The sequence below is a fragment of the Pelecanus crispus genome, chromosome 11 (genome assembly GCF_030463565.1).
Source record: "Pelecanus crispus isolate bPelCri1 chromosome 11, bPelCri1.pri, whole genome shotgun sequence".
Lineage (NCBI taxonomy): Eukaryota > Metazoa > Chordata > Aves > Pelecaniformes > Pelecanidae > Pelecanus > Pelecanus crispus.
In genome coordinates this window covers 18,271,517-18,285,684 of record NC_134653.1, presented here as the reverse complement: position 1 = coordinate 18,285,684, position 14,168 = coordinate 18,271,517, and the positions used below count along the sequence as shown (strand labels likewise).

The window sequence follows — 14,168 nt, the reverse complement described above, 5'->3', positions numbered from 1 at the left end:
ACGCCCCTTCTGCAACCACTGCACCATTGCTTGTGTCCTTACTAGCCATTTTCCACATTTTGGGATCTTCAAATTAAAACCAAACACAACTAAATAAAAAGACAGTTTAAGTTTACTCTTTCTAGAGTAGTTTGGCAGTACCAACCATTCCAAACCACACTGATTTTGTAACAGAACAAAAATAACCAACACCACGAGAGGAAGGGAAAGGACAGACCCAGGGCAAGCAGGTTCTAAAAATGGCAGTCTTCTGAAGGTAGTTTCTTCAGTGCCAATTTTGTTTAGGATTTTGTTAGTCCAAGCCAGGACAACACTTCTATGTAGTAAGTTCTTTAGTTTTGGACATAAAAGTATAGCTATGCCCTTAAGTGACAACAGGAAAATCCTTGCATCCTTTTCCATGGAGAGGACAGAGTCAGCTCAGAGAAAGCTCCACTCCTCCAGAAGCCAGCTAGATTTTCCAGTCTCCAAACATCTTAGTTACATCCCTATTTCAGACCTTAGCAAAGAATAAAAAGGGGTCTCATAGTTACAGACACCAACAATCTCTGTGGATAACACATCCAAGGAGCAGAACATAATGATACAGCAATACCATCTCTCTGAAGGCCAACACAGATAGACCTTCCACAGCCTTGCCAGTGAAAGCTGCTTGCTGATGTTTTCCATAAGAAAGAACGAACAAAGTTAAAAAAAGGATTGTGGGCTTCCAGGAGAGCTTTTCCAAAATCCACAGTGTAACCCCTTGCTGTCTGTGCACTTGCATGCAAAAGTGGCAGATTTCTACCGTCCTAGAACATGTCTTATTCTAAGAAGCGAGCAATGGTGAAGTCAGAATGAGTTAGTCAAAAAACGAGTAAGCAGAATTCACTGTTATACAGAAGTCATGATTAATCTAGATTTACTATCCCAAAGGTATATGTGGATCTAAAGATATGGAAAAAGGAAATTTTACAGAAAAAACATGCAAGTCATCTCTACAAACGGACCCACAGGTTTTTTTCTCCTAAATTTGGGTTTTTTTTCCTCCCAAGTGGATATCAAAGAAAAACAACAAAAAACCCCAAAAGCTCAAAAGCCTTTTTGCTGCATCTGGGAATAGAAATATTTTATAGAGCAGCACTAGAAATTTATTTCCATTATCAAGTATCCATAGCAAGATACTGAGCACATTCACACAGTTGCAACCTATTTGCCAATGTCAGCACTAGTCTGCCTGCCTTCCCATGGCACACACTTGCACAGCAGGCCTGCAACGAGAGGCAGCATCAAGTCATCACCTCTTCCACCACCCTGCCAACACATGGATTCAACCACTCAACACAACAGCAAGACAAGTCTCACTTTCTCTCCGACAAGTAGGAATATCTGATATAAAAGAGTCAAGCTGTTTTAGGCAACAACTTTCTGGAAAATGACAATACACAGCCTCCCAAGATGCTGCCACTTCCCTGCTGCCTCTAGTCAAGCATGCCAGACAGCCTCTGCGCTGGAGCCATTCACCACTGCTGTGAATGGAGTTCCCCAAGATGTCTTTTTCAGTGTTGTTTAAAAATAAAAAAAAGTAAAAATAAAAAAGCAATCAGAAATCGTCACATCTCAATGAAGGGTAGGAAACTACTTGTATTTTCTTTCAAGTCATGACTCGCAGAATATCTACCCACTCTTTGTATGTCTGAGTTTAAGCAGAGAAGGCAGATACCGACCAGGAAAGGGAACACTGCGATGCCTTTACCTCACTGAGCCTCTTCTGTTTTCTGTTACAACTGAATGAAGGGCAGGTTCAGCTCTTGTGCCACCTCAGACCTGCAGTCAAACAGTAACGAACTGGGGAAAGGGGAGGAAGAGGACAGGAAAGAATACAAACCTGTGCCACCATGGTCCCTTAGCAAACTTAGCCCCTTACCAGAACCTTACCTGTAGGCACCTACCTTTCTGCCTGTCTCTTCCAGCACAGTACTCTGAAAAAAAGGCGATTAGACACACCATGCATGACCGCAAAAATAATAAAGACAGTCCTTTAGAAAGCAAGAGGCCCTAGCACAGCTTCTTAGCTGTTTGGTTGCTCTTACCTTTCATCCAGTTCCTCTAGCCGGCTCTTCACCGTATGGGCGTTGTTCTCCTTGGTAATCTTCTGCAGGAGGTAGAAAGTCTGCTGGAACATCCGTAGCAAATACTCTTCGAACTCCATAGGCACACAGTTCTTAGACATCAGTTCATTGATGCAAGACATAGCCAAAATGCCAAGTCGGCCACGCTCCTGTCCCAACACTGAGTTCTGGCTGCTGCCGTTGACAGAAGACATCTTCCGAACACGGGTGTCGCAGCCAAAGCGAGCAAAGTGGAAAATGGTGGTGAGGAGTGACGGGGTGATGCTAGTAGACAGAGGGATCCAGCTGAAGAGGTGTGCCAGGCACTCCAGTGCCAAGGAACATATATATTCACTTTCCGTATCAAGGATGGGGATTGGCTGGTTCAATAATTTGGCCGCACTGGGACTCTGCAACAGGCTACTTAACAGGTCACCTAGGAAATAAAGCACACATCTGCATTACAAATCAGCGTAATTACCTTCCAATGGTGCAACTGCCAGCCCCAGCTATAAAGCAAAAGCCATCAGAGCCTCTGGCACTCAGCAAGTTAGCGTACAAAGATTTGTCCGAGATGAGCTAGTGATTTTTTGTATCCTGGAATTTTCCGAACTTTTGTTCAGATGATAATAGCAATGCCATGGGGTGTATTTTAGGAATTTATTATAAAATTCACTCCCCTCACAAGGTCGAGCATCCTTGATGTAAGCTTGCACAAGTTCTCTGGCACATCCATGTTACACTGAACCTTGGCAGAGCTGCTTCTGCTTCCGTATGACAGCTTGCGGATGATGCAAGAGCAGATGTACTGAGTCAGATCAAAATGCCTACTTAGTACAGTACCTTTTCTCAGTGACCGTAAGCCCACAGCAGGCACAGAGCACATTCCTCAGCCTCCAACCACCCGCATTACAAAGGCTTCCTGAGCCAAGTGGGGTTTGAAGAATTCTGCACAGCCTCAGGATTTATCTTCCATGAACTTAAGCAGACTCCAACTAAACCCACATAAACTTAGTATTTGCAACATCCTGTGACAGAGTTCCTCAGCTTAACTATACATTGTGTAAAGACGGTTTTTGTTTCAGGCCTGTCAGCTGCTAGTTTCATTTCCTACCTCCTGTACCCAAACAGGGAAAGTAATCTCTTTCCATTTACCTTCTACATGTCACTCAATAGCTTTCTATTGCAGCTCCTCACTCTCAATTTCTTTGAGAGAATGAAGAGCACTACTTTTCTTATTACTTATATGGAAGCCATTCAATACCCTCAATCATCTTTACTGCCCTTCTACAAAGCTTTCATTTCTACTCTACACATATTGACACAGGAAGACCAGAACTGCAGCCACTATTCAGGCATAGATAAACCTTAACTCCATACAGCATCACAGCAGTAATCTGGTTTTGACTGCTACCAGTTGAAACTTCTGTAGAATGATCTGGCCTAACACGCAGAAGTTAATCCTGCATACTGAAGGCAAGTTTGGAACCATGATTTGGCATGAGATGAGTATTGCTCTCCCTGCCCAAACACAGGTTATACTTATCTGCAAAGCATTTCACCTCCCATTTGCCCAGAGACATGCAAGATCTTCCTGCAAGTCTTCAGTCATACCTCCTTTTCACTATTCTGACCATCTTTGTGCTGTCAGCAAGTCTCCTTCTCTCTTTACTGAGCCCTTTTCTCAGGTCTCTAATAAGTATGTTCATGAGCACAGGTCCCAGGCAGTACTCCCCAGAGGTGACCTCCCCCCTCATGGCAAAAGGGGACCATTTCCACTTACCTTTAACCTCCTACTTTCTAACCCATTTTTCCAACAGTACAGACACTCCCCTTATCCCTGATGGCCTTTGCTTTCTCAAAAGCTTTTAGAGAGAAGTCTTCCTGAAAGCTTTATGGAAATCCAAGCAGACACCACCAGCTAGGCTGCTCTTCCCAACAGAAGCTGCCCACTAACTTGCAGGCTTCCACAGACCACATGCTGAAAACCTATTCACCTTCCCCAGGTTATTCAATACACTTCTCCTTGAGTACAAATAATCTCTTCACCTTTAGAAATCCACATGCTACGTTACAGAACTTAAAAGTTCTCCCCAAAAATATGAGTAATTTTTTTTGAAAGTGAAATGACCCAACACACTAGGAATACGAAAACAAATGTGATTTATCAAGCTATTTCCAAAGTACTCAAAAGCATGCATGATGAACTGATTCCTCTTAAGTCTCCATTTTTCATCAAGATCAATGTCTTGCATCACTAAATTTGTTAACCCCCTGTCATACCTTATTATTGTTTCTTTCTCCTCTGCTCCAGGAATTTAAGGCATCATGCTACTTCAGCTGAATTAGATAACCCTGCACTTAAGTCTTAATATTAAAGCAACCCCCATGGTAACATTTGCAACTATACATATGCTGCAGTGCAAGAACTGCTTGCACTGTGCTTTTACAGATGCTTCTTTCAAATGTCCAGTCTGGCAAACTCCACAAAAATCAATGAGAATCAAAGATTCTCATCTTTTAATCCATCAACACCAGAAACTGTAAATTGGGTAACTCACAGCAGTTGGTCTGAGTGCTTTGCATCCAGTTAAATTATTGAAGCTCAGCATTTAAGGGATTTTAAGTGTTATTTGGTGCCTTTGCAAACAAGTGATGAATTTTCAGGATCAGCTGCATTCATGTGCAAGAAAACTCTCGGGGAGGGGCTGGGATGAGGCTAGTTTTGCACAAGTAAGCAGCAGCAAACATTTCTGTTACTCATTTGTTTACCATACGTGAGTGAATGTGCCTAAGGAAGGGATTCATCAAGTAAAGAGCTATAAATCATGCAGAGACAACACTTGGAGGCTGAGAGATTATTGCTAAGTAAATTCTATACTGATGCAATAACTCAAATATTTCCCAGCATAGGACATTATCAGAGTTCCTTTGCTTAAGCAGTATGAGAAATAAGTTTAACACTGTCTTCAAGTGCTATTTAAAAACTATGCAAGACTTGCAAGTAACCATTTCATCCTGCTTCCCTGTGCAAAAAAAGGAAGCCTAGTTTTTCCAAGTTCCTAAAGAGATTTTGGCTCTGATGGAAGATATTAAAATTTATAGGGACTCTGAAGCTTATTTTGCCTTTTGGAACACCTTTATTTTCACCTGAATGTAAAGAGAAAAAGGTGGTGGCCTCATTTAAGCAACAAAAAATTTTAAGTGTCACCAGTAAACAGGAACACTTTGCTGCATGAATAAGACTCAAATATAACAATATGTGGGTAAAAAGATTTGGTCAGCTCACAAATTTCACAAATTTTAAGGCCAGAGAAACAATTAACATCTCCAGTGCAGAATTTAATGGCAGAGTTTCAATAAACCCATGTTTGTCCCTCAGTTCACCTTCCAATCACGCATTGATTTCTGCCTGCAAATAAAGACTGGTACAATGCCATGACTGCCACTCGCTGCTACTGACTTGTGTGGCCAGCTTTAAGCCCCATAGGTTCTCCCTGTTAGCAACCCCCATCAGTGCTCTTATAGTGACCCAAGGGACATTTGGTTAATAAAGAAAGTGAAGAAAAAGGAAGAGAAAAAAAAAAAAAAAGAGTCCTTCACAAAACACAGAAAGCAAGCAAGCAGTGGAAAAGAGGGAAGCACTCAGGGCTCTTCCTATTGGACTTCAAGAACTTGAAGCACAACCAGTATTAACACAGAGAGAGTAGTTAAGGCAGAGCCCGAAAAAAAAACCAGAGAAAGTTTCAAATAAACAAGTTTGCACAGGCAGGACTCAATGAAATTAACCCTGAACTTCTAAAGGAACTGTCAGTGTAGTCTTAATTACTAGCAATTATCTTGAAAATATGCTGTGTAAGAAGTCTGTTTGTTTTCCCTAAAAGTGGAGAAAGGAAAGACCCAGCATAGAATTGCAGCATACTTTCACTTTGAGAAATATGATCTAAAGTCACCGTGAGGGGATTGCACAGGTGGATGAAAAGCTGCCTCAGCACAAGCACCATCCAGTGATTCACCAAGGAACTGAGAGGACATCTCAAATAGGCTTCCACTGACAATCAGCCAGAATTTGTTCCACAGTTGTTTTTGGTTTTTTTATTACAACTCTAGACAACAAAATGGATTTTCTGGGTTGTATCAGTTTAAGCTACTAGCACCTCAGAACAGACCAGTGTTAGTTTTTTTTCCGAGCCAATTCTGGAACCTGCTTGTTCACAGTGCAGCACCCCCTCCTGCAGGCATGGCCTTGGATGTGCCTGCATTAACCAACATCTGCTAGCATGCACCTGGGCTCACCGAGCAGTTCAAACTGTTTTGTACAAATACAGCATCATTCTAGGCCACTGAGGCACTTGCTACCAACAGCAGTGATATTAACATAAATCGGCTTTTTACCATGGAAGACCCCAATCTTACTCAACATCGCACCAGAGTACTGAGGCTCTTGCTGCCAGGGTGGGTGAAGGGCACTCCTGCCCTCTCCAAGCAGCACATTCACTCTTGCCAAGTGATACTACAAGTTTTGTTCTTTTCTGTTAATATCCATTTTTTTCCCAAACTTTTGCTAACTACAGCAAAATCCACACCCCCCCCCAAAACCAAGGAAATATTTCTTCCCATTTAAGTTTATGTTTTGCATATAAATATAAAAGTGTCTTAAGCTCTTCCACAGGAAAGCAGCACTTGAAATTCTGCTTGAACTCAAATGTGAAAGTTTTAACACTAACAAAAATATTAACAAAAGCTGATCACAAGCAGCTGCCTTAAGTGGACTAGTGCAATCTGGCCACAAGGAAGTTATCTGCAACTCTCAATTAACTGTTTAAGGTCCCAAAGACAAGCGAGACAAAGGTACATGATGATACAACTGTGCTAACTCACAGAACACACTGTACCAAGCACAGCTCAGTATCAGTACAACCCTGGAGAAAGAAATATTGGATCCACAAGTGTTTCACCTTTTCTCCCTATGCGCAACCAGGTATTGCAGGTTTCCAGAGTCTAAGCCCTTCTTTTTCCTTGTTAAAAGCAGACTGAGCCAAGATCAGACAACATACTGATTTTACTGCATCATGGTATTTCTTCTTGCTTTGTTTTCCAAGAAGCAAGAACAAAGGCACCACAATCTGCTGGACAATGCTTGGGTGAGCTGAACATAGCAACGACCCGTGTTACATCAAGGCACAAGAGAAACTGGCAGTCATCAAGATCAGCTTTGTGCCTGGGGTGACCCTATACATGTATCCTCTACTTAGCCTTAACAGGGTGAAATGTGCACCAAGTACAAAGACATAGAAATATATTCTCTATTTTGAAGGTAACTGAGAAATATAAATGTAAATGAGTTTAGATCAGATAAACACCCAGGCAAAAGACTAACAGGAATAAGTAAAAAACAAACTTTCACAATATATATGCACAAAGACCTAGCCACTTTTTTTTTTTTAGTTAGGGCTTCAGTTTTGCTCCACTCTGGCTTTTGATATACTTACAGCTGAAATTCATAGAGGACAATGCCAACTCACTGATGTTAGAGCATTTCGCATTGACACTTCAGAAAGCTTTTTGCTATCTGAGGACAAGAAGCTATACATGCACTTTTCAATGAGGTGGCATTTTCGGTGGGGCATCCCCTGCAGTGCTAATTGCTTCTTCATGTAAGGTTTGTCTTTCCGACCAGAAATTTGTTGGCCTATGAAAAGCTCTAGGAAAGGGTTATTACAAGAGGTTAGACAGTAAAGGAAGGAATCTATGCCTGATATTGCAAGTTTAGGTACATGGAAAGAATATCTTGTAGCTTTAGCCATTCTTACCACTTTCTCCTGAAGTTGGGGATGGTGGTGGAGTGGCAGCAGTAACGCTGTGTTTGTCCCATATGCTCTCCAAAATACCTGGCCAAAGAGATATTTTTCAGAACAGCCTGCTAAAAGACAGATTGATCTAACAAACATACTGGAGACTACAAGAGAACTTTGGTAGAACACATCTTTAGTACTTTGACAAGGAACATTGTCTTCTCTTAGTGAGCCCCAAAAAATTACCAGGTGCTTATACACACAATCTCAAACCTCTTCATAAAGAGGGGGACATGTGTAGCTATACAGCTGCTCTGCGACACAAGCTTGTTTCATAGTAAGCTGACCCAAATGCCTAAGGGTAGAGTTGAGCGTTCAAACTGCAGGAGCAGCCACTAAGTCACCCATACATTGCTTCATTGAACGCAGAATGCGCAAGCTTGCTAACGTCTTAGGGATGGCGAAGGAGTACATTTGTTTCAATGCTCATACCTGTGAGGAGCCCAAGCACTGTTTGTACTTGGTCTAAGAGCAGCTTGCGTAACTCTTCTTTCCGGGCTACGCTAAGATCTTCCCGCGGACATGCCAGTTCTTCCGAAGTAGTTTTCAACATGATCAGTCCCAGAGGAGTGGTCACAGGAGACTGAATTAACTGAGAGGAAAACACACGAATGCAGCATGTAATGATAACATTCTGCAAAGTGCAAAGCCATCAGCTGACAAACAGGGGATTAGTAACACTATTAGCAGTTTACAAGTGCTTCAAGACTGAGGGAATATCAGTTCTCACAGTTTGCAGTGCTGCGTGTTGAGGGAAGAGAACTGCAAATATTCGATTTCCTGAGACATTAATGTACGACATTGCAACATTTCAAGTACCATGGGAATCCTTGGAGTTTCAAGAGAGCTTTCATAATGGCATTGCACACGTTCTCTGTTCCAGCATGTTTACCAGTAACAGTTTGTTTCTTCTGTTTACTGCCTTCTGCTGACATCATCACTTCTCAGAATTGCCTCAGCACCAGCAGTTTCACCACGTAACAGGGCTGCTGCTGCAGCCACACTCAGGTCAGGAGCCTCCACCATCAGCCAAGTGGTTTCCCATTAAAAAGCCCATCCCTCCCTATACAGACAGAAAGCTGCAGCCAATATCAGATGACACCAGAACACAGCTAAGGGATCCAAACTCTCCTTGCATCTGTATTGCATCTCAAACTGCAAATCATTTACCCTAAAAAGAGCAACTTTCACTACGTGCAGGAAAAGGACTGGGAAAAGCAATGATTTTTGCCTTCATTAGCCACTGGGATATTAAAGACAAATTCAAGTGGGACAAAGTTTTATTTTCAGCTGAAAGACAACACTGCTCTTCACTGTTGACCTGGAACATCCAAAACGATTTAAGCACTACTCCCTCTGGGAGAAAAAGAGTCTAAAGCCAATCACAATTACTACAACTAATCCTTGAAGTCATAAGTTCCGTAATACAGGCTGACTTCAGTCCTAATCTCCTTGACCCACCAGAGACAGGCTTGAGTTAACACTGCTAAGGCTACACAGTTTGGTGGAATATATAGGGGAGAAAAGCCCATCTAAAAGCTTTTAGTCTAGATATACATGACCTTGGCTTTCGAAGGAAAGCACGATGGCACAGGAGCAGACAGCTAAAGAATTAAATAAAACACACAACTTGTATTTGCAACTTACACAATAGTAAGTTGCAGACAAACTGAACATCATCTCTCAGAATATTTTCTGACAATACCAGGAAGTTTAGCAATACCATGCACTGGCACTTCAGTAATGTTAAACAAATTCTATACCTCTAAGGAAGTAGCACTTTCTATGTAGAATTACTGTTTTTGCATAATGACAATACAATAGCCCAAGTTACTTTTCTTCTCCACTCCTCCAATGGTTCAGTAAAAGTCTTATAGACTACTTAGAGAGTACTGGGATACAACTTAATGCTAAAGAATCAAACAGTTGCTTCAAATGATCTCAGAAGAAAGTCTTGAGACAGGACTCATCTGCAACTCTAAAAGCAAGTCATTCTGCTCCTGTGCTACTCTTCATTATTTTGAGGTCTTGTGGTTCAGTATTAGTGTTTTTCTTCCACTTTCTCTGAAGACTTTTGGAAGGTGTCCGCTACAGAAATTAATTTATGTGAACATTTTCCTCCGCACCTGAGTTCACAAGGAGAGGCTTAAGGAAAAATAGAAATCCAAAGTGGGCTCTGCAATCACTTAGGATAATCTCCAAAGTGTTAGAAAAGCAAGTAGAAACTCAAAAAGCATTTCAGTTCAGATGCAGGTGAAATGAAAGCCTCAGCTGTTAAGTGTAGACACTTGTCTCAGTACTCATCATCAAATTGACAGTTCAGGAAAAAATTGCAGCATGTTGCACTACATGACTACAGAAAGCTATCTGACAAGAGAATACACCAGTTAGTAACAAGCTTTGTAGGCCAAGTTAGCATTTTTTTTAAATTTTGCAATTAACACTATAACCATTTGCCTTAACAAAAACTCCTGACACTCAAGGACTTTGATTTATTTAACTGCCTTGTGGCTTGTCTGTGGGTATAGCTGCACTCAAATAATGTAATTATGTCGGCAGAAAAAGACTGTGCAGCACTTCAGTTTACACTCAGCCTCTTTAAGTCAACTGTGAACAATTTTAAGAGAACTGGAAACTAAGTACTTAAACCAAGAGAGGAGGTTTGCACTAGCCTAGTTAGGCTCCAGCAGCGGTGAGCTGTTAGCCTGGTCCAGGCTTCACTGTGAGAATGCTGAATTACAACCAACATTCAAACTAATGGCACTGTCTCAGCCAGGATCCTCAAATACATACTCTAGTCTTACTGCAAGAGCCCTCTTAAACATCCCAACAACATTCCTTAGTGACTTTACATGATGAGGTACCAAAGATTTTAGGATACCTTTGGCTATTATGTGAAAAATCTTGAACAGCTACATTCAGAAGTTTTGCTTTTAGTCAAGGGAAGTCACTACTCAAGGAAACAAAGTAACATCTTTCTGTGAATGAAACCAAGTTTTCCCTTTAGAAACTTCTTACCTGCAAGATGTTAGTGAAAAAGTCATGATAGAACATTGGCCAGTCTTGCCGGCCAATATCCACAATGACTTTGCAGAGTTTGTTCCTGATGAAGTAAGGCAGAGTTTTATGATGAGCTAGAAGGAGTTTGGGCAGGCAGCTGCGGATTTCCATTTTGTCTTGAGATGGGACCCCAAGCCACATCTTATTGATTAGGTTCTGGAAAAGAAAGAGACCTCCCAAATGAGCTCATCTTAGACACACTTCACTGAAGTTAAGCAGGGAGAAGGCTATAGCTTTCAAATCTAACCAGGCCTCCCAATGACCAAGCACAGTCAGTTAAAAACATGCATCTACATTTGATGTAGTTCAACCTTCTCTGCTGCCATGGGCAGACCTGTAGATAAGGAAACAAGCAAGTATTAGCAGGCTAAGCAGAAGATGCTTCTCTCATTAGAGCTCTGACACAGGCTTGCTGGGCAAAGAATTGAAATTTAAGGTGCTTTAACTGCTCAGCAGTCCAGTACCAACCTTCACCTCTACAACATGTAGAGGTGAGTGTTTGCAAACTAAGCTAGGCAGAACACGAACAGCTTAACAGAGGACAAACCCTGCACCACTAACTAACTTGGAATAATCTTTGCTACCTAATGGGGTGCTCAGGCAACCAAAGACAGTGATGGCTCAAGCTGCTGAACAAAACTCACTGAGCTTGTCTCTTCCAAGCCACGTGGTGTATCGGGATGAGCGCTAACAAAAAAAAAAAAACCACAACACACCCAAACAAACCCAAAAAACCACGCCCACCACAACAGTATCAGATTTGCAGAAGCCCTCCAACATCAGAGTTTCACAGAAGATGAGTTTCAACGCCCCAGAAATTGCTACCGGTATCTCTTTGAATGCACCAGCATTTCTATTAACTGACAAGTGACAGCAACCACCACATTACTATTTTAACTGGTATGGGGTCAAAGAGAACTAGCTGGCATGCATATAAAGTATTTCCACTGTCTTTTAACCCTGGACACCTAGATTTTCCCCTTTAAAGGGGGAAGCATAGCCTTGTATGAAGCAGAAAAAAAAGAAAAGAGGGGAAGCAAGTTCAGTTTTAGATAACTCTGATGCCACCTGGGTCTCCTGAAGCTAAGCTGGAAGGTCACCATCAGAGTGACTGCCTTGCAGTGACAGGGCACCACTTTAACAGAAAGCTTTTAGTCCACTTAAAGGTAGACAAAATCCATAAGAAGGCAGAGTTGCAAACTGCTTTCCTGCCATGCAACGATCCCATTTAGGGGCTCTAGAGCATTAGCAGCTGAGCCTCTTGGGATAATTTACTGAGGAGGCCTGCTACTGAGGCAATGTCTGTACCCATCTGCAGGCACATAGCTTGGAGAACCCAAAAGCAGGAGATACTATGAAGGGGTTTGTTGCAGAAAATGGAAGATTATTTACGGTCAAAGCAGATCCAATTCACAGTACAGACGTACTGTACCGGAGGTACCAGTGCACAGTGTAGAGGTACAGAGGTATATTTATACATTAAGTGCCTCAAAGAGGTTGCTTTTTGCTTTCTTTCGCAGAGAAGATCCAGAAGGATCGCTTAATAACAACAATGACCCAACCAAATGAGAGTTCCTCAATGCAAATCCACAAGACAACTTTCAGAAGCCCCAATAAAACTGGAAGATACTTTAGCTTTAACATTCAATTTAATGCCCACTGAGTTTTGTCCTACTCATTTGACCTGAAAGTGGCAGCTTTTTCCACCTGTGAAATGTTTTTGGGAAGATGTTCTCTTTTCCAAAAGCAAGAAGTGATAACAGATCATCTGGAAGGGGGCCATGAGAATTTTTATTCCAGATCCACTTTTAAATTCCTAGACATTCTAGAAAATACAACATTCTGGGGATGTTTTGGGAATGATCCTTGTGTTTATATACACACTTTTACTGACATTCAGTACTTGCAGACAGTTGAAGACTGATGAAGTTGCAGACTACAGCTATAAGGACCAGTCCAATGTGCAGCACTACAGTAGTTAACCTTAGAAATTCAAGCTCCTCAATGGAGGGATCCTAATCTCTCAGCTGAGGTGTGGACTCGTGTCCCTCACTTTACACTTGGACAATGATTTCTTTGTTCTGCTTAGTTCTGGGCACAATTATTTTTTCAGTACTACTTTCCCCCCACCACCACCCCCCTCCAGAGAACCAGAGGCTCAGTAATCAAACATGTTTTCCTCTTCATGAAAATCAGTTTAATTATTGCAGGCTGCTGCTGTGTGACATCCATCCGCAGAGCAGGGAACAACTCCCATACCATTTGTCATGATTACCCCTTTTTGAGAGGAAGGCAAACCAGATTGAGTTTGCAGATCAAGTCCAGACTCCCTATGCAACCCCAGATAAATACAGTGAACATTTTAAGTGAAGAAGTCAACAACAACAACGTGGATAATTTGTCAAAACACCACAACTTTTAAGAACAGAGTTGTTTGCTGTATCTAACCAGTGGCCCACTGCAAAGGATATAAAACCCCACTGACTTAGGAGCACAGCTCAGACTGCCCACCCAGCCAAGAACACAATGCAGAGGCCACAAACAGACCAGGGTGAGGCATGACATTGACCAAGACCCAGAATATCATTAGGGAAAGACACCGCACTGGTCACTGAGAAATCAGTTGATAAAACTGAGCTGTTCACAGAACACTTTTCTTTCTTCCAGTAGATACAAAAATCAGTATTTAGGCTTTTTACCTATTTATAAAAGAAAAAAAGTTACAGTTAAGAGTGGGATGTGGTCTTCTAAAACAGACCTTACCTCTACAACTAGCACATAAGCTTGCAGGATGTGAACTACATCAACCACAACTACAAGACGTCAGAAAAATAAAAGCAACTTTGTCTTCCCTCTTAGCATTAAAGTTTGCAGTAGCTAGTATCAGGTAATCATGCACATATTTCTGACCATAAAGAGTATAAAAGCAATAACACTCTTAAAAGCATTGTGCAGAAAACTCAAGCAGCCTCTGAAACTGTAGGTAAATTGTACTTAGAGATGCCAGGAAATTAATTCTTCAATTTGTGTATGAAGATTCATATTCTCCTACTCTTAGCCTGCCATTAAGCAACCTCTCTAGAAGAGAGCAATGAAAGCATCCTTTATCACCGTACTTACTAGGACTGCCATTTTAGACAAACATTTTCAAATAAAATCGATT

At 41.6% G+C, this 14,168-nt stretch overlaps 1 protein-coding gene across 9 annotated transcripts in view; it reads right to left on the bottom strand.

Moving 5' to 3' along the window:
- XPO6 (exportin 6) overlaps positions 1-14,168 on the bottom strand; it is a 56,307-nt gene that overhangs the window by 24,139 nt on the left and 18,000 nt on the right. For 6 of the 9 annotated variants that reach the window (XM_075718205.1, XM_075718206.1, XM_075718207.1 and 3 more), the window contains exons 4-8: positions 10,964-11,161; positions 8,378-8,537; positions 7,904-7,981; positions 2,073-2,526; positions 1,932-1,961 (exon numbers count right to left, since the gene is read on the bottom strand). In XM_075718205.1, coding sequence (XP_075574320.1) covers positions 1,932-1,961; positions 2,073-2,526; positions 7,904-7,981; positions 8,378-8,537; positions 10,964-11,161 — 920 coding nt within the window. Of the gene's footprint in view, positions 1-1,931; positions 1,962-2,072; positions 2,527-7,903; positions 7,982-8,377; positions 8,538-8,764; positions 8,842-10,963; positions 11,162-14,168 lie in introns of those variants that run through there. The other 3 variants (XM_075718208.1, XM_075718209.1, XM_075718212.1) reach the window with 2 other exon arrangements.